Source organism: Chroicocephalus ridibundus, chromosome 22 (assembly GCF_963924245.1).
Source record: "Chroicocephalus ridibundus chromosome 22, bChrRid1.1, whole genome shotgun sequence".
Taxonomy (NCBI): Eukaryota; Metazoa; Chordata; class Aves; order Charadriiformes; family Laridae; genus Chroicocephalus; species Chroicocephalus ridibundus.
The window spans coordinates 2,109,852-2,127,307 of NC_086305.1; the positions used below are offsets into that span (position 1 = coordinate 2,109,852).

Here is a 17,456-nt window from a genome sequence, read left to right on the forward strand (position 1 = left end):
CACAAGTTCAGCTAGAATGTATATCTACATTGATATAAGTTACGTAAGGGAGAACATTATTAACTCTAGGTCAAAACCAAAACAAAACCAAACCTCAAGAAGAGATTGATAACATGAATAAAAAGAGCCCTGAAGTTGTTTTGGATTCCAACTGATTCAGAGCATGTCAGATATTGTCAGAAAATAAGTGGAAAATACAAAATAAGTGGTGTCACATCTGTTTAGCTCCCGCTCCAGTGATTTTGCAGTTCTTTGTTGTTGTTTGTACAGTGTTCAATACGACAGCATCTAATTTCTGTGGCTATGTCAAGGTGAAGGAGCATAAAACACTTTTGCTAAGAGCTCAAACAGAACCACCTAGAAAGAATATTCAGGAAAATCAAGATGGAAAAGTCTCAGTTCAAAATAGTTTAAAACCCTTTCCTGGAGAGGCTGAGCTGTTTTATCTAACAATTGTTCTACCATTTGTACAAAGAATTACACAAGTGTACAACTGAGGGAAAAGAAGGGCCAGAATGCTCAAATCAATGCCTACGATTCTGCTGAAACAATGAGTGCACAACCCCAAGCACTTCATTGTTTTGTCCGTGCAGTTGCCTTTTGCTTCGGGACTCCCACTTTGCCTTAGGCTCGTTGTATAGACAGTGACTGCCACCTGCAGCAGCAAGGATGAACTACTTCCACAAAAGATCGTAGAATTATCAAGAAGATAATTCTAATTATCTAGAAGATAATATTGAACATCAAGAGCCTTTAACTCTGATCCCAGCAAGCAGAACCTTACTCTGCCTCCCTTCTTCAGGGAAGAGAGCTAATTGCATACCACTTCACTTTATAGTGAAAATTTGTAATTGCTGTCTGTTGCTTAAGTAACATTTGGGTATACATACACAATAGTACCTCAATGGTAGAAAGTCACTTGACTGAAGAGCATGGGCTTAATTTAAAAGTACTTCTTAAAAAAAAAAATTTTTTTTTTTATACCGGTGAGAATGTCCACCATCAAGAAATCCTAGGAAAGACATTCTGACTTGTGTCTGTGCACGGAAAGAATTATCAAGACACTATAAACTCGATTTTCTTTTCATCCCTCCCCCTCATATTTAAGAAGACCCCTCTTAACTTTCTGAATCTCAGAATGACACAGGATAAGCAGGCTGAAGGCATGAGGACACACACCCTAGCAGTTACCTAAACCTAGGGAAAACAGTTGTTTGACCAGCAGTTTCATCATATCAGAGCCTTTCTACCGCAATCTCCATCCACCAAAAGTGAACAGTCTACTAATTTGCATCTAACCTATGACTTGAGCGCTTAGCAAAGTTCCCCATCCAGTGGCCAACTTCGTACGTGCAGCTCATGATTCCTGGCCCAAAGCTTGATTCTGCTGCACGCAGCACCTACGGCTCTTGGGCTGAATGGCAGCACACACAGGTGACTATTAGGTGCAGTTCATCTGAAATGTTTGAGGAAGAAGAAATAACAGGTGAATATTTTAAAACTACTCATTGCTCTCCTACTGGCTCATGGATAAGTTGCTGCAAAAAAATGACAACGGTATTATTTACAAGGAGGGTCTTAATAGTTTGACTATTGTCAATAGTCAAATAGTCAAAGACAATATATTGACTTTTCATCGAGTGTGTTCCACATCTTACTGATCCCATTACTATACCTTAATTTAATCCTAGTTTTTAATAAAAGGAGGTAAGAATCTTGTTAGACCCTTTGTAATACCAGGAAGAAAGCCTGAATAGCTCTTCAAGGAGTGCAAGGACAATACTCCAATTATTTTTTGAGCAGGCCAAAAAGCTTTACAGACACAGCTTAAGCCAGAAAGCACTATGCAGATGGTATAAAGCAAAAAAATTTGAAAAAACATCACAGAAAGAGGTTCCACAGGTAAAAAAAAAAATAAAATACAGGATACAGCAGGTCTTTCAGAGCTAAATGCATTCCATGTATAAAAACTGAAAGTATGTTGAAAAAACCTGCCACATCTGGCAAGTACGTTCATGACAAGACCACACTCTCAGGCACTTACGCGGTTAGGTCTGAGGTTTCTCTCCGCATTCACACTCTTCCTCAGCACTTTGGGTGCCAGTAGGTCATGGCTTGCCATTGGGACTGGAGAGCACCTATTGCATCACTGCACACATTGTGTATAAGCCCAGATGGAAACAAAAGCTGCTGTAGATCAGTAAAGACATTCAAACATGAAGGCTATTGATATTGCAGTAGTCTTTATTATTAAAAAAAATAAAGTCCTTAAAGAGAAGGTGTCAGGTTAATACAAAAGCATTTATGATTTTAATAATTTGTTTCCAAGACAATTAGGCAACAAGTTACCAAAACTTTTCACTTGTTACAGGTGACCGGGGTCCTTCCAATCATCAGCCTCATTACTCGCAACTTCACATTTCCTCTCAGCAAATCCAGAAATAAGGGACAATTAAGAGTTCCTCCAGAACTTGTACACTGAGTGATGAATAATCATGCTGTACATTCCTACAGATCCTCCTGATGAGATCAGCAAACACACAGTACCACATACACAATTCCACATCTATGTTCTGGTATGTCGCCCTCTAAGGAAAACCACTTTGGAAAGAGATGCAAATCACTGCACTAAAAGTCAGTTCCAAGAAAATAAACCAAGAAGTTTAAGAATACATAGGTTGTATATGCTAAGAAAATCGTTTCTTATTATTTACCTTTCAGTACTGTCACGGCAGAAAGTGATGAGAAAGGTGTCATAGAAATTCATGTTAAAAAAAAAATTATGTCTCCTATGGGACAGCATGTAGAAGAAAACTCCACTTCTATATTAGTAAGCATACATGCTGCTGTTTTCACGTTCTGGTATGTATGTTCATAGAAGAAGTAAAAAGGTAACAAGTCTGCTGGCACTGATTTAGTACCCACCCATTAGTAAAACAATACACAAACTTAGTTGAAGTACCAGTGTTTCACAACATCTAGTCCATGATTCTCTTCACATATTCTTTGGTTATGCAGAGAAACTTCTTTACTAACTTCAAACGACAGGTTCTGCACTTGTGTGAAGCTCCTGAAACAAAGGAAGCAAGCTAAATCAGTTACTCTGGAGGATAATAACTTCCGCTTAACCCCAAAGGCCATGCGCCTGGACATTCCCATCATTGTCCTATCATGCAGCCACCAGAAGAAAAAGGTAAGATGTGAATTTTCTTCCCAAAGGCCAGAATTTGGAGGAGAGAAGGGGCAGGTTACAGGATGAGGAGATGTGTGGCTTTATGGTCTATCAGTGATACTTTGTTGACACAATACTCGAGGAAAAAACCTTTTCTGTGCTCCTTGTACCTCCTAAAGGATGATATATTGGTACCATTGTTATTTAAGACACAGCGCTTCCAGTTCACTTTTCTGTCTCATGGAGTTTTCCACTCTCCGACATATTTGCACTTTACCAGGGCTACTCTTGCTTACTGAAATTCTCAGTGAAAGTGTCAGCAAATGGTACAGTAAAGAAGTTCACTTAGAATACGCAAACAAAAAACCCCAAGCATCTTTCCTTTGATTGTAGGTAGAGTAGGCTACAAACAGAATTAAACTTAGTTCTACTATCCCCTCAATTAATCCTCCTTCAATACACATTCTGGATATATTCTATTGAGATCTATAGATCTCTGAATATTTAGCCAGCGAGTCTTTTCACCTGACTGTTGTAAATACCTTTGAAGGTCTTTATCCAGTTTCTGAGATGTTTCTTTAAGCTCTTTCAGTGCACTACATGCTTTTGCACTTTCTTCTGAGTAGCTTGGCATAACTTCTGTCAGAAGTTCTTGTGTGATAGTTAACTGCTTTTGTAGTTCATCTACAATATGAGATGTTAAAAATATTACTCCAAAATGCCTGCAGTGGCATCAGTTAATACAAGATTACTTAATAGCTGGAGTAACCATGGAGACAGGTGAACTAGATGATGGAAAACTACTGCTTGCTCAGCTGTCACAAACACACCATGAAAAAACTGGAAAGGCCAAATTATTCTTAGCTATTGTGACTAACACCAGCAACAGGCTATTAAAGTTGCTAATCAAACTCATTTAGAGTATATCAAAGACTTTTACAACACAGAAATACAAGAGGAAAAAAAAAAAAGTTTTAAACATTAAAAATTCCCTGGCCAGTTATATATGTTGCTATTGGCATGTACCCCCAGCATGGAATTTATCCAGTCCTTTCCACTAGCATTCACAAACCAAAACCAGGTATTTATTTCCTTTCAAGCCTTCTTACAAGAATTCTAAGTTCTTCCAAAAAACCTTTTCCATTTGTTTTAAAGTAAGTAAGATTATTGTGAGCGGTTTAAGAATCTTATTTCTTGCAGAGTAGCAGTTTAAAAATGTAATTTTTTGTACAGACTTCAATACCAAACACAAGTACTAATTTATTAAACAAACATTCTCTGATTCAAGACGTCACACAATGTATTTAAGCTCTAGTGCTACAGGAAACATGAGCAAGTCTACCCACGGGACTTTAACCCTTAAACACAGAAGAGATCAAAGTATTTCTACAACTCTACAACTTGCTTATCCATTAAGAACAAGGGAGGAGGAGGAATGCCATGAATACAGTTAAAAGATACAGAAACTCGCTAAAGTGTATATGAAGACTGTCCTAGTTTAGAAAGTTAATTTTTTCCTGCTACAGGATAAAAAACTTGTTCAAGTCCAGTTTAGTGGTTAAACAGAGACAAGAATTATTCATAGCAAACACATGACTAATGTTGCAGCCTAGTGTCCATACAAGCTCTAAGAGTACACAAAATTCCTCCAGTGGCCACAGACAGATCTAGCAATAACAATGTAAGAATTTTAGCATACCAAAACCCACTATTTCTGAAAGTAAATTTCATGAATCAAATTTTCATACCAAGGTATGTTAGCATATCTCCTTCTATGTGAATATTCTTTATGGGTAATTCATGTCTAGTGGCATCCAGGGAAACTGCAAAGCTTTTATATTGCTCTTTAAACTTTTCACAAACAGGAACAAGGGGAGAAAGTACTTCCATCTGCAAAAGAGACACGATGAACCAACACTTCTTCAAAAGCAGCCATTTTGTTGGTACAGCCCCAGCTCAATACAGAAAAGTAATTCATAAAAAACCCCAACTATGATTCTGAAATGCTCGTTGACGGAGGAATTCAAGAAGTTTGTGGTGTGATACTCCTATCATGCTGTTTAATACATTTTCCTCTACCACCTCAAAATACCTAGGTCAATACTGGTTTCCATGTTACCGTAGCTCAGAGGTACCAGCAACATAGCAGATAAAGTGTTATATTCGATACTTTGACTGTAGTTAAGTGTACTCTCCAAAAGACAAAAGTATTGTTTAATTTTTGCAACGCATATCTGTTAAAAGCAAACGTAGGTTCAATTTTGAAAATGAATTATTCCAAAATTAATTATTCATTAGAAATTTGCCGTCTTACAACCAGGCCAGAACTATTGCTGCCTAGCGTATAAAAATAAGACAAATAAAGAACAGAAGATGTTCACTTCTCATTCAAGGGTTAGCATCTCAGCTCTAGCCATAACTGTAATTGCGTAACTGCAGGATGTTCAGGTGTTTTTAAGACACTTGCACCTTCTGTGCATCAGCTGCAAACTGGTCTGGCAACTGGTACGCTATTGTTGCCCCTTTCCTTATAGCTCTAACTTCTCCTTCCGGAGTATCCACAAAGGACAACAAAAAACATGACAAAGGCATTTGCTTCGGTAACTGGAGAGCTTTACATGCCACAACAGGAAGATGATGTTTATTTCTTAAAGATGCATAAAATTGTACCCCAGCAGGCCACAGAAGCAGAGGAATCTTTTCTGGATAAAGGGCTACTTCATAAGTGAGCTTGTTTAAATATACGAGAAGCATAAACTGCAATAAAGCCTACCTGTTTGTCTAATGCCTCATCAAGCTTCTGTTCTCTCTCTTTGAGTAGAATTTCACGCTTCAACTCGCGGAGCTTCTCCTGTTGTCTCTCCTTTTCTTCACACAATGTTATCAAGTTATTTTCTGCTTTTTTCTCCAGCTCAGCAAGATTTTTTCCTGCCTATTACATCCAAAAAATACTCACAACTGAAGTAATACATCTAAGTAATTAATATATTCAGAATAAACAGAAGTAAGCCCCAGACCAGGTCAAAGAGCTTCAATTAATGAATCAGAGACCTCATGCAATAAGCAGAGTATGTTAAATTGAAGATCCCCTCCATCTTCTTCTCCCACCCCCGACAATATTTTTTGTAAAGTAAAAATATACACTGAGTGAACTAAGAACTAAACCACTGCTACAACCTTGAACTCCAAACACTCTCACTTGGTATTCGGTAAACTTCTGCACACCCCTACTTCATGAGGAACCAGCACCAGCTTAATAAACTGTCACTGAATTCACTCTAAGAGAATTTTCAAAGCAAGTAATACAGTTTTACAACCATAAACATATAAAGTGACAAAAATCAAACTTCTACGGATCAGAAAGCATAGATGAGAAATGAAACAATTCCTCAGTACTAAGTTCTTCTATCTGAAATACCAAATACTTGACTGACACTCACCTTTACTCTTAGGTAAGTTAAAAGCAGTGTCTGAGATTCCAGCTGTTTCATCAGATCATCATAATCCTCTTCCTTCAGAAAAGACAAGAATACGCTAGATCATTTTTGGTATTTAAACAATTATTTCTCCAATGTTCAAACAAATTACTGAAAGTCGAGTTTGTGCCCAGAATCATCATCAACAATGGTCAGCTTGATGAAAACAGTTTGGGTTTTTAAATAATGCATGTTAATTAAATACACCTCTCTGTTCCACCACTTTTCATAACATTTTCAGCAGATTTTCATAATACTGGTAGAGAACTTGAAGTTTCAGTTGAATGAGATTCCTGAATGGCACTTCAAATTAGGTTGAATCAATGTTAATTTTCTGAGCAAAAGACGTCAGAAAATATTTAAACATAACACGATATAATTAAAAAGTACGAACAGGAATACAAATAGAATCGACTTGAGGAGCTGCTACAATTGAGGCAGATTCTTTAAGACAGGAAATGGAAGCAGAACTTTGATCAGCGTTGAGAGATCCAATAAACAAAACAAAGACAGACTTATCCGCTGACTTCTGCCAGAAGACTTTAGATCATCTCAGGACCATGAAGTTGTTATCAAGACTAAAGATAAACAGAAAATCTTCATTTCACACATTTCAAAATAAATATGCTTAAAAAATGAGACCAGTGAGACTCACCCCTGTTTTGTCTTCTTCACGTGTGTGTCTATCTTCTTTGCAAGCAGGAGTCTTTTTGCAGACAGTTTTATCTGTATCACAACAGAAAAGTTATTGCTCTCTTCTACCAAAGTATATAGGGTGGTTCAACACACCATCAGATTCTTCAAAGGCAAAGATAATTTCAAAATTATTATATGTATCAGTAAAGGAGACTTGTGCTCTATTTCTGTCCTTGATGATACTCATGAGATGCGGATCACATGCACGTTTAGCTTTAAGTGACAGTTACAGATAGACGTGATAAAATTTTCAGAAGGGCTGATAATCTAACACCCATCTGTTACAGCAACAAAGAGCTGAGGGTACTTTGTTCTTTAATGTTTGATCTTAAACAAAAAGAACAGAGCACCCAGAAGATACTAAAAATTGAGAGGTTAATTTAAAGCCCAAAGGTCTCGATACCTCTGCTTAAAGACGCTTCATAGAATCATGGAATGTGTTGGGTTGGAAGGGACCTTTAAAGGTCATCTAGTCCAACCCCCCTGCAGTAAGGGGGAACATCTTTAACTACATCAGAGATCTAGACACTTGAAATAACATTCACCTTATTTAACAAAATCCTTCTGTGAACATAGTAAAATACAAGGGTAACTTATCATCAAGTTATGGCACATACATTAAAAATAATAAAACAAGAAATTGAGTATGAGTGGAAGCTTACCAGAAATAGCTGAAATATCAAAGTCCGGTAGACTAACTTTATCTCCATCTAATAAAGTGGACTGCAAGTCACCTTTCTCAGAACAACTCTGATTTAATGAGCCATGGACAACACCTGAAGAAAGAAGCTGTTATCAAACTGAAAGAATTAGAAGAGATTCTGCACAATTATATATGCTTTCACTAACATGTGGCAACCTTATGCTGACTTTTACACATTTACTTTTTATGTATAATACTCCCTAACTTACCCAGAAATAAGGTAGTTCAGAATGTTCTCCTCAAGTATTTCACAGTTCAACAACACCACCACCACTCAGATGTGAAAAGGGAATAGTTATTTCCTCAGATTTTCAAGTCAAGTTCAGGTCTTACCAGAAAATTATTTTGCAATTCTTGCAAGAGAAATAAAAATGGACTATTTTGCAGACAGGGATTTTCAGTAATTTACACTGGATTTATTAAAAAGGTTAAATATAAAAAAAGCAGGGCAATGGTGAGGCCATAGTAAAAGAGCAGTTCAACGCCTTGTGCAGAAGGCAAGAGATACGCTTATTTTAGACAACCCAATTACTGAATTCCAGATTAGTTTTCTATCAGAACGTACAGAAAAGAGTTTGATGGACTTCAGTTTACACCTCTTAATCCCACAGTGAGTTTCTTAATTCCCTTTGTATACAGATAATAACTGGCAGCGATGCAAGTAACAAAAAATACCACCTCTTAGCATCATTTTACAGTTGTTAAGAGTTCCACAGGTTGGAAACACAAATTCACAAAAGGATAACTTTTAAATTACTCCAGTAAAACCTACCAGCAGAAGTTTTACATTTCTGAGGAAGAACTGATCTTGATTCAGTCGCAGAAGATGATTTCTCAGTAGACATTGAAAAAGAATTTGAAGTATCCTGACAATCAAGAAACAGAAAAGACTGAACATAAGCAGTACCCATCATTGACAACATATCTTACCTCTGACTTGAATGCTGACAACAAAAAACTACAAGCCCAGTACACCTTGGAGCTTTGCGAGTCACCCGAGTGCAATTCCAAATTCCTATCCCCATCCGCATCTCCCCCAAAACCCCAGCAGAGCCCTTTTTAGCTTAGATCTCGCTGCCACACGTCCGAGCCAGCCCTCAGACCATTCCTACCCCTTGCTGAGCGACCCCCGAGCGCAGTAGCGAGGCGGCCAAGTACCTTCTTGGCGTTTTTCTCATGGCACTGCATGTAGCGAGACTTCACGATTCTTTTTCCTGAAGAAGGAGCAAAGAGACCTCAGCCGGGCCCGCCGCCGGGCTTCCCGCCTCAGCGACCCACCGCCGCGCCTCAGTGGGAGCGGGGCCCCCCTCACCCCGCGGCTACCTCTCTGCCTGCTTTTAGACACTGCTCCGCCCGCCGCCATAGCACGGGAGTCGCTCTGCAGCGCCGACATCCTGCAAAGACAGAGCGGGAGATGACAACGTCGGATCCGGAGCCAGGCGGCGAAACAACCACCCCCTTCCTCACCCTCCCGCTGCCTCAGCCGCCTTCTCGTTCGAACGGCCGCGCAGGCGCAGCACCGCCCCCGCGCCCCGGGGGAGCCCAGCGCCCCCTGGCGGCGCGGAGGGAGGGGACGAGCCGCCACGGCCGGCGCCGCTCGGGACACAGGGAACGGCGCCCGCCCCGCCCCGCGCTCCCCGCGGCGCCAAGCGAGGAACGAGGGGTGGGCAGTGACTCTGTCACCCGATGAGCCCTCCCCACCCGGGAAGGGGAACCGAGGAAAAAACAAGGAAACCGAGGGCTGAAATATAAACGTATTTAATAGAGTAAGACTATTATTAAGATTATTATTATTAATGTTAATAATATTAAAGAACCAATATAGATACCAATACCAACATAGAATCATAGAATCGTCTAGGTTGGAAGGGACCTTCAAGTTCATCGAGCCCAGCCATCAACCCAACACTGCCCAAACCACCACTAACCCACAACCCTCAGCACCGCGTCTGCCCGGCTTTTAAATACCCCCAGGGACGGTGACTCCACCACCTCCCTGGGCAGCCTGGTCCAATGCTTGACAACCCTTTCTGCGTAAAAATTTCTCCTAATATCCATCCTAAACCTCCCCTGGCGCAACTTGAGGCCGTTTCCTCTTGTCCCATCGCCTGTTCCTTGAGAGAAGAGAGCGACCCCCCCGGCTGCCCCCTCCTTTCAGGGAGCTGTAGAGAGCGAGAAGGTCTCCCCTCCTCCTCCTCCTCCTCCTCTCCAGGCTGAACACCCCCAGCTCCCTCAGCCGCTCCTCACAAGACTTGTGCTCCAGACCCCTCACCAGCTCCGTTCCCCTTCTCTGGACACGCTCCAGCCCCTCAATGTCGTTCTTGTGGTGAGGGGCCCAAAACTGGACACAGCCCTTGAGGTGGGGCCTCACCAGTGCCCAGTACAGCGGGGTGATCACTGCCCCAATCCAGCTAGCCACACTATTTCTGATATAGGCAATATAAAATATACTAGGATTATACGCTGCCCATTCTACCATAGGAAGCTGTGCACTCCCAGCAGGGGACAGCAAATGCGGGACACTGTGAGTGCTGCAGCTTCAGGAGGAAGAGGAGCACCCAGGGCTCCAGCACCAGGGCAAGGAGTTCTCAGGATAGCAGCCATCGAGGAAGAGCGGACTTCTCAGCAAACTTTCTAATTTATAGCGAATGTGACGTTCACGGTATGAAGTAATCCTGTTGGCCAGTTTGGATTAAGTGCCCCAGTCTCACTCCTCCTCATCCCCACACCTGGCAAGCTCAAAAACACCAAGACCTTGATCTTGGCATACCATAGCTGGTATGCCATAAAGTAATATTTTATTTATGGTATAACATACCATAAAGTGAATATTTTCACCAATTCAGACACTAGAGTCCTCTAAAAGCACAATTTTCCTAAGTGCTAGAAGGGACCTTACCAAGAAGTAAAATTACTGAATTAATCCTGTGTCGCTCAAGCCAGGACAAGTTGGTGAACCTCAAGAAGGCTATGCTAGGGATGTCCTGCCCTGAGGCCCTGACAAATGGCTGGAGGCCGCCGCCGCCCCCGCAGTGGAGCCCTCACAGCGCCGGCAGGCGACGCTTCCACTGGGGTTCTTCGGTTTTGACAGGAATCCACCCACTCCCGCTTCTCACCGCCGGGCCCTACCTCATGAAAGCACCTGGCTCCCTACGAGCGCCCGCTCCCGAGCCATGTGGGCAGGCGGGAGCGAGGCGGTCGGACCGAGCGCTGCCCGCCATCGCCCCGGGGCGCCGCTTCGCACCTCCCGCCCCGCCGCGCGGCTGAGGGGGCGCCGGGTGGGGTGGGGGACACAGCGCATGCGCCGTGCGCGAGCGGCGCTGAATGGGCGCCGCCCTGCCTCCCCCTACCCGGAAGTGGCGAGCGGCGCCTCGGCGGGGCCTGTGGCGGGCGGCGGTGCTGGTCGCTAGCGCTTCACCCACCGGCTGAGGTAAATGGCGTCCCGCGCCTCCGGTGGGCGCCCATTCTCCTTCCTTCTTTCCCTCCCTCCCTCCCTCCAGTGCGTCCTCTATGGGCGACTGAACTCTGTGGTGGTGGCCCCTCAGAGGGACCGGGTCTCACACAGACCACCGAGCCCGGGGCTGGTGTGGCGGGCGCGGGCGTTCTGAGGGGGAAGCGTCCGGCGGGCGGCGGTGGTTCTGAGGGCGAAACGTCTGGCGGGGGGGAGCTGAGGGGCTCCACCGCTTCCCTCAGGAGCCCGGGGGCCGTTCCTCGGGTCGCCCCCTCGGGAGCCGGCGCCCTGGTGTGCCTGGCTTTGGGGCGGCTGCTGGGGCTGGGGGGGGACGCGACGCGGTGGCCGGTGTGTTGTTGCTGACTCGTTTTGCATCTGATGTGCTCGAAGAGCTGGACGTGCCCCAAGGGAAGGAACATGCCCCGCCGCCTGTCTCTCAGGCGATGTGCGGGGGGAAGATCTCGATCAGGGCACGGAGTTAACTTCCACCTCCTGCTTTCTGCTCTTACAACCACGCAGCGTTCTGCTTTTTCACATGGTGTCTCTAGCTCTCGGTATGAACAGCCTGTAACCTTTCGTACAAGTATCTCGGCATCTTTCAAAAAATTCGTTGAAGCTCTCTGGGTTCTTTTGTTTCTTTGTTTTATTTTTGAGCAGCTCTTGACAATATCAGTGCTGCTGTGTTGAGGTCGTGCTTTATCATGGTGACCATCATTGCCTAGCTTATATATGCCTCTAGCTGTTTGTATCTTAGAAGCGCTGTGTCTTTTTGGTAAGCTGGGTTTTGCAATCTCTGGAAAGTAAAACTTTTGCAATCTGGGAACATCTTTTTGTTACGTGTTTTTGTAGGCTAAAAGTAGCAAAGTACCATCCTGATTCATGACTACTGTGACCATACCCTTCACATAGGTATGTGCAATCCTGATGTCAGATGACTTCCCAGTATAATTTTCAGACTTATTTTCTATTATTCTGTAAGTATTTTGGCAAAATTCTTACCCAGCTTTGTTTGCAAGTCCTCTTTGTGAAAAGTGAGAAGTACTTTGGATGCAAATGAGTTCAGTATTCTTTGATTTCACCTTCTGGAAATGGGCGGCTGTATAGCAAAGGGTTGGAGATGATCTCAGGCTTCTGGCAGATGTAATTAGCCTTTCAAAGATGTCATCAGCATCCTCCCACATTACTCCTAGAGGTGGCTTGGTATCGGTTTGTCTACCTAGCTGTTTGCAAATAAGAGTTTGTCATGGGTAATTAGAAGCTCTCTGATTTCAGGTCTGTTAGCTGGAATACATAACTGAAGTACTTGCCCTAAAGTAACAGTGTGAGGTAAGCCTGCAGTCCGGTTTAGTATATTGGTGTCACACCCATCAAGTTTTAGGAAGCCTTTGGTGTCTTTAACTTGGAATCTTGTCAGGAACAAATCCCTTTAATGTAGGGGAAACAATATGGGGAACTTCTAACGCATATGTGTATTCGTATTAGTTTCAAGATTCACTGTGGCTTTCTTTAGAAAAGAGTTAATTGTGATTATTTTTGCCTTTGAACTAACAATGAGATTCTTTACCTGCTCTACACTTGAAGTCCGGTAACAGCCTCTGCTTTTCGTGATGATGCATATAAGACCATTTCCTTAATCATTAGTGTTTATTTATTAGCATAAAAGTCAGGAGTTACTGCAGTAATGTGACAGAACTGTTTTCGTAGAATTGTACAATTTGGGTTGCTTGGGGTTTGTTTGGATTTTTTTTGGTTTTGTTGGGGTTTTTTTTGGTCACCTTATTTGAAGGTTATCTCCACAAAAAGCTTTTTCAGTAGTTGAATGTAGTTTGTGCAGTGACAGGGCAGCTGTCTGTGCAAATGGATAGTCTAATCAGAATGGGAAGGCTCATAAGTCTGTGTTTTTCTGTGGAACCTAAAACGCTTATAGAACTAAATAATTTAGGAAGAGTAAAAGCAGCTGATGAAAAATTTAAGTGAGGTTCACCTAGAAAGTAATACTTTGTACAGACTGAGTTTTCTGACAAATAATGATTCAAACATTAGACCTCTTGAATAATCCTGTGTATGAATAACAGTTTGACTCATATGCACGTAGTTCAATATTGCTTAGGCTAAATATGGCCTTTCCTTAGCTAGCTGGTCAAATACCATGATTCGCATATCTTAGGCATTTAAAAAGGAAAAATTCCTAAAAGATGCAACAGTATTAGCTATCTCAATAGCCATGGAAAAGAGTGAAAAATTATGATTCAACCGAAAGTCTGTAGTTCAGTACTTCTTTGTAAATATGAAAGCTGAAGATATTTATTAATCACACTTCTAAGAAACAAGACCTACTTATTCTAAGATCAAGGAGAAGTAAAGCCTGAGGTGCTGATAGGAATTCATTTTCTTCAATAGATGGCTATTTTAATAGATTATCTGCCTTCTGAAAGGACTAGGAGTGTCTTTATTTCAGAAAATGAAAATTCAGAGGTTTTGTCTCTGGTATATCATGTTTTCCTGATGTATCAGGTGACCTAAGTGTGGCCTGTAGAGTTGCTTTTATCTAGGCTTTATTGTGTTTGTATCTGATTACCAAATGAAACTCAATGCAGATCCTAGAAAAATATTCTCTTCCTTTAAAGACCAACAAAGTTTAACAATAAAAGTGTTTTAAAAGGTATTTTTGACATGTCTACATTCTGCTGATGAAACCCCCCTTTTTTTTTTTCTTAATTCACACAAAAGTTCGACCTGGAGTTTCCTAAGAAAATTTCTTATCAGTGTAAATGCAGCATTAAACCAATGAGATTTTTACTTCCTTTACTGACAGCTGTAACACTACTAAGGATAAAATTAAGAAAAGTACAAAAGGTGGTAGAATAGTCTCCAAGGTTCTTTTGGCTTATACTCTTTGCAACTAAGACTCTGGTTTGTTGTCTTCATTCCTTTTTTTGTCAACAGGGACACTTTTTCATTTCCTCTGAATCATACTTGAGCCTACATCTGTAACTCTGACATCACACTTTTTGTAAGGTTAATAACATGCTATAGACCTTTAATGTCACTGTAAGACTGATAAGGTATCCTTGTCTTGAGGTTTAATTGTGCATCTGAGTCATTAAAAGAAAGTAGAGGCCTGCATCTTAGGTGGCTTGAGGGTGTAGATTTGGATCAGGGTCTCCCAGGCCGTAGGGAGTAGAGAGAAGGTGACTGAGAAGGAACTGCCTGTAACGAAGGTAATTTCTTTGACTTTTTCCTGTATTACATTGCATTACTCGCATTGCAGTCCAGCTTCTCCTTTGTTAGGCAGTCTGTGGCAGTAACTTCTCTGGCAGGGTTGATTACAAAGAGTAGTAACAAATGTGTTGTAAATTCGCATGCTCCATTCAGAACTACTCCTTTTGGAGCAGAAAAAGCCAAGAACTTTTAGCTAAAGAAAACCAAGGATCTAAAGTTGTTTAGTCCAGCAGAACTTTTTATGACCAAGAAAAATATTGAAGTGTTATTAGAATGCAAAGCAATTTTCAGGTAATCTGCAAATGTCTGGATACTGGAAAAATATTAAAATTAATTATGCTTAACTAACAGCAACTGTATGTCCTTACGAGATGAGGTAAGACTAGGGTCGAGACCTTTGCCTTACCTGTATCGCACAGTTAATTGTGGAAACTAAATTTAGAGTGTCTCTGTAGCCTATTTTGCTGGAAATTCCTTGCTTTGGAAATCAAGGATAAGTAATAGCTGAATATTTTTGAAATTGCTAATTTTTTTTCAGTTTGATTAGGCAGAGGGATCTCTTTTGTGCATCGTCATTGGTGATTCTGATGCTCAAGAACATTAGATATCAAGTACTTGTGCTATGTTTCTACTTTTGTGTTGAAAATTACATGATGAAAAATGGGAGAAGCTTGAATCTTTCAGTTTGAGGAATGCAGTACTGGAAATGTACATGAAAATGTGAAGAACTGGCATATTATAAAGTTCATCCTCAACAGTTTTGCTGTAATGGTAGCTTTCCCTTTTTAGCTTCACTATGATTCATTGACTAAATATGTGACTTCAGATTATGGCCTTATTTAAACTAAAAGGATACCCTATGCTGATTGGGGCAAAGTTCTCTTCTAGAATTTTACTGCATTATTAAGTGGACAATGTTGGCGTTAATGCATATTGAAAAATTAATTAGCTTAATGGAGACTTGAAAACACTTAGAAAATATCATGAAAATCACCATATAGAATTGGAATTATTGGTTTTCTATTAATGTTGTTTGAGCAGAAAGTAAAATTACAGACTGATGATAAATTATGTAGCCTTCTGCATTTCTTCTACAAAGTATTGACATGGTTACCTGAAGCGTTACCCTACTCAGTCATTTAAGTGGCAAGTATAATCAATCCTCCAATGATGGACTAAATAGTAGAGCCCCATGTTCACTTAGATTATTGTTTGATAAGCCCACTGGGTTTTTCTTTATAAGGAAGTGAAAGTACTAATTGATAGGTAATATAAAAATAAATATAGTGTTAGAATGTTGCTTTATAAGCTTGTTATGTTACTGCTGTTAACAAAATACACTGTCTGTAGAACCTGCAAAGGATGGGGTAGGGAAGGTAACAAAATCCTGAAAAAAGTTTTTAGATTGGTTAGACTTCCTTCCATTTTTCTAGGCCTGTTGGAATTCTCCTTCCAGGATAGTTGAGCGAAGGTGGCCTGTAACTGGTACGTTATATTTAAATTTGTCTAGCACTATTTCAGATTTACTTCTCTCCGATCTCACTTGAAATAAGTACCAGTAAATTGTGTATGTTATACTGGCACAATGAAACCACTGTCACAAGGGTGCAAATCATAAATCACTATATCCTTTAACACACTAATCTCATGCAGCTGTTGCCCCACTCGCCCACAGAATTGATTCAGTCTCATGTGTTGAATAAAAGGTTAGAAGCAAAAGCTTTGTGTATCTGATTTTTTTTTTTTTGTCTTGCCTGGCTTACCTAACTCTGTGTTTGCATCTCTAGAACAAGACTATGGTGAAAAATAATGCTTTGCTGTGTTTTGTAGATGCTGATGACTGTACTTAGTAAATTTTAAGTGCTGTGAAGATGTATACTTGTGTTACAAAAGGCTAGTGAAAAGTAAAGCATTTTAAGGAAAACAGGAAGAAGTCTGAATGTGAAGTCTAAAATTAGTTGATGTGCACCTAGTGCCAGCTTCTGCCTTCCACTTATTAAATTCTCTGACACACAGCTTTGTTTATTTCCCATGCGTTGGAAAGGGACTTTGTATAAGAGAGAATATTGAAAAAATTGAGGTAACTGCAGAATTTCCATCTGAGAGAGAACTCAACAGTGGTGGCTCGGCTGCTGTTTTCCTGAGTTTGCTGTTTTGCATGCTGACCAATACGGTTTCATTATTACCTTCTACTCTTGTATTTCTCCTTTTTCCTCCAGTACTCTTTGCACCTGAATTCAGGCTTGTGTTTCTTTGATGAGACAAATTACACTGAATAAATATTTCAATTGCTTAAAAATTTTCTAAATAACTAGAGATGATAAAATTACAAGGAATCATTGTAATCATCTGTTCAGACCACTTTTGACATAAATGAGAGGGTGGTACCTAATTAACTTTTTAGTTCAGGCACATCTGTAACTGGGGACTGGCTGATTTTTCTAAAGAGAGCTTTAGCAGTCAGGCCTCATCATTAGTGTCAGTTAATTTTTTGCAGTGTAGGGTAGCCTTCTGGTGACGTTTATATCTTGTGTTATCCTGAATTTGTCTAGCTTTGAATTCCAGCCACTGGCTTGTGTTACAGCTTTGTCCTCCAGACTGGTGATTGTTACCAAACTCTAGTTCCCCATGCAAGGACTTAAACTGATATCGGTCTCCTCTGTGTGTTTCTCATAGACAAAGCTTCCATAGTGTTTTGCTCTAAGGGGCTATTTTCTAGCAGATTTTTTGTTGTTG

The 17,456-nt window shown here is 41.0% G+C and overlaps 2 protein-coding genes across 15 annotated transcripts in view; one reads left to right on the forward strand and one right to left on the reverse strand.

Annotated features, from left to right (window-relative positions):
• Positions 1-2,220: 2,220 nt before the first annotated feature.
• HAUS8 (HAUS augmin like complex subunit 8) lies at positions 2,221-11,309 on the reverse strand. 2 transcript variants are annotated; one of them, XM_063358021.1, is made up of 11 exons: positions 11,177-11,309; positions 9,371-9,441; positions 9,206-9,261; positions 8,820-8,913; positions 8,007-8,120; positions 7,304-7,374; positions 6,613-6,684; positions 5,946-6,104; positions 4,921-5,062; positions 3,715-3,856; positions 2,221-3,070 (listed from the first exon to the last, which is right to left on the reverse strand). In XM_063358021.1, exons 1-11 carry the CDS (start codon positions 11,266-11,268, stop codon positions 2,950-2,952), a joined length of 1,134 nt encoding a protein of 377 aa, XP_063214091.1. In that variant the 5' UTR covers positions 11,269-11,309; the 3' UTR covers positions 2,221-2,949. The 2 variants fall into 2 exon arrangements, with proteins under 2 accessions (XP_063214091.1, XP_063214092.1); XM_063358022.1 differs by lacking the exon at positions 11,177-11,309 and adding an exon at positions 9,515-9,538.
• Positions 11,310-11,399: 90 nt separating this feature from the next.
• Positions 11,400-17,456, forward strand: part of MYO9B (myosin IXB) — a 45,238-nt gene continuing 39,181 nt past the window's right edge. For 10 of the 13 annotated variants that reach the window (XM_063357694.1, XM_063357699.1, XM_063357701.1 and 7 more), the window contains exon 1: positions 11,405-11,477. The gene's annotated coding sequence lies outside the window, so the exon portion shown is untranslated. Of the gene's footprint in view, positions 11,478-12,347; positions 12,408-16,153; positions 16,206-17,456 lie in introns of all 13 variants that reach the window. The other 3 variants (XM_063357697.1, XM_063357696.1, XM_063357698.1) reach the window with 3 other exon arrangements.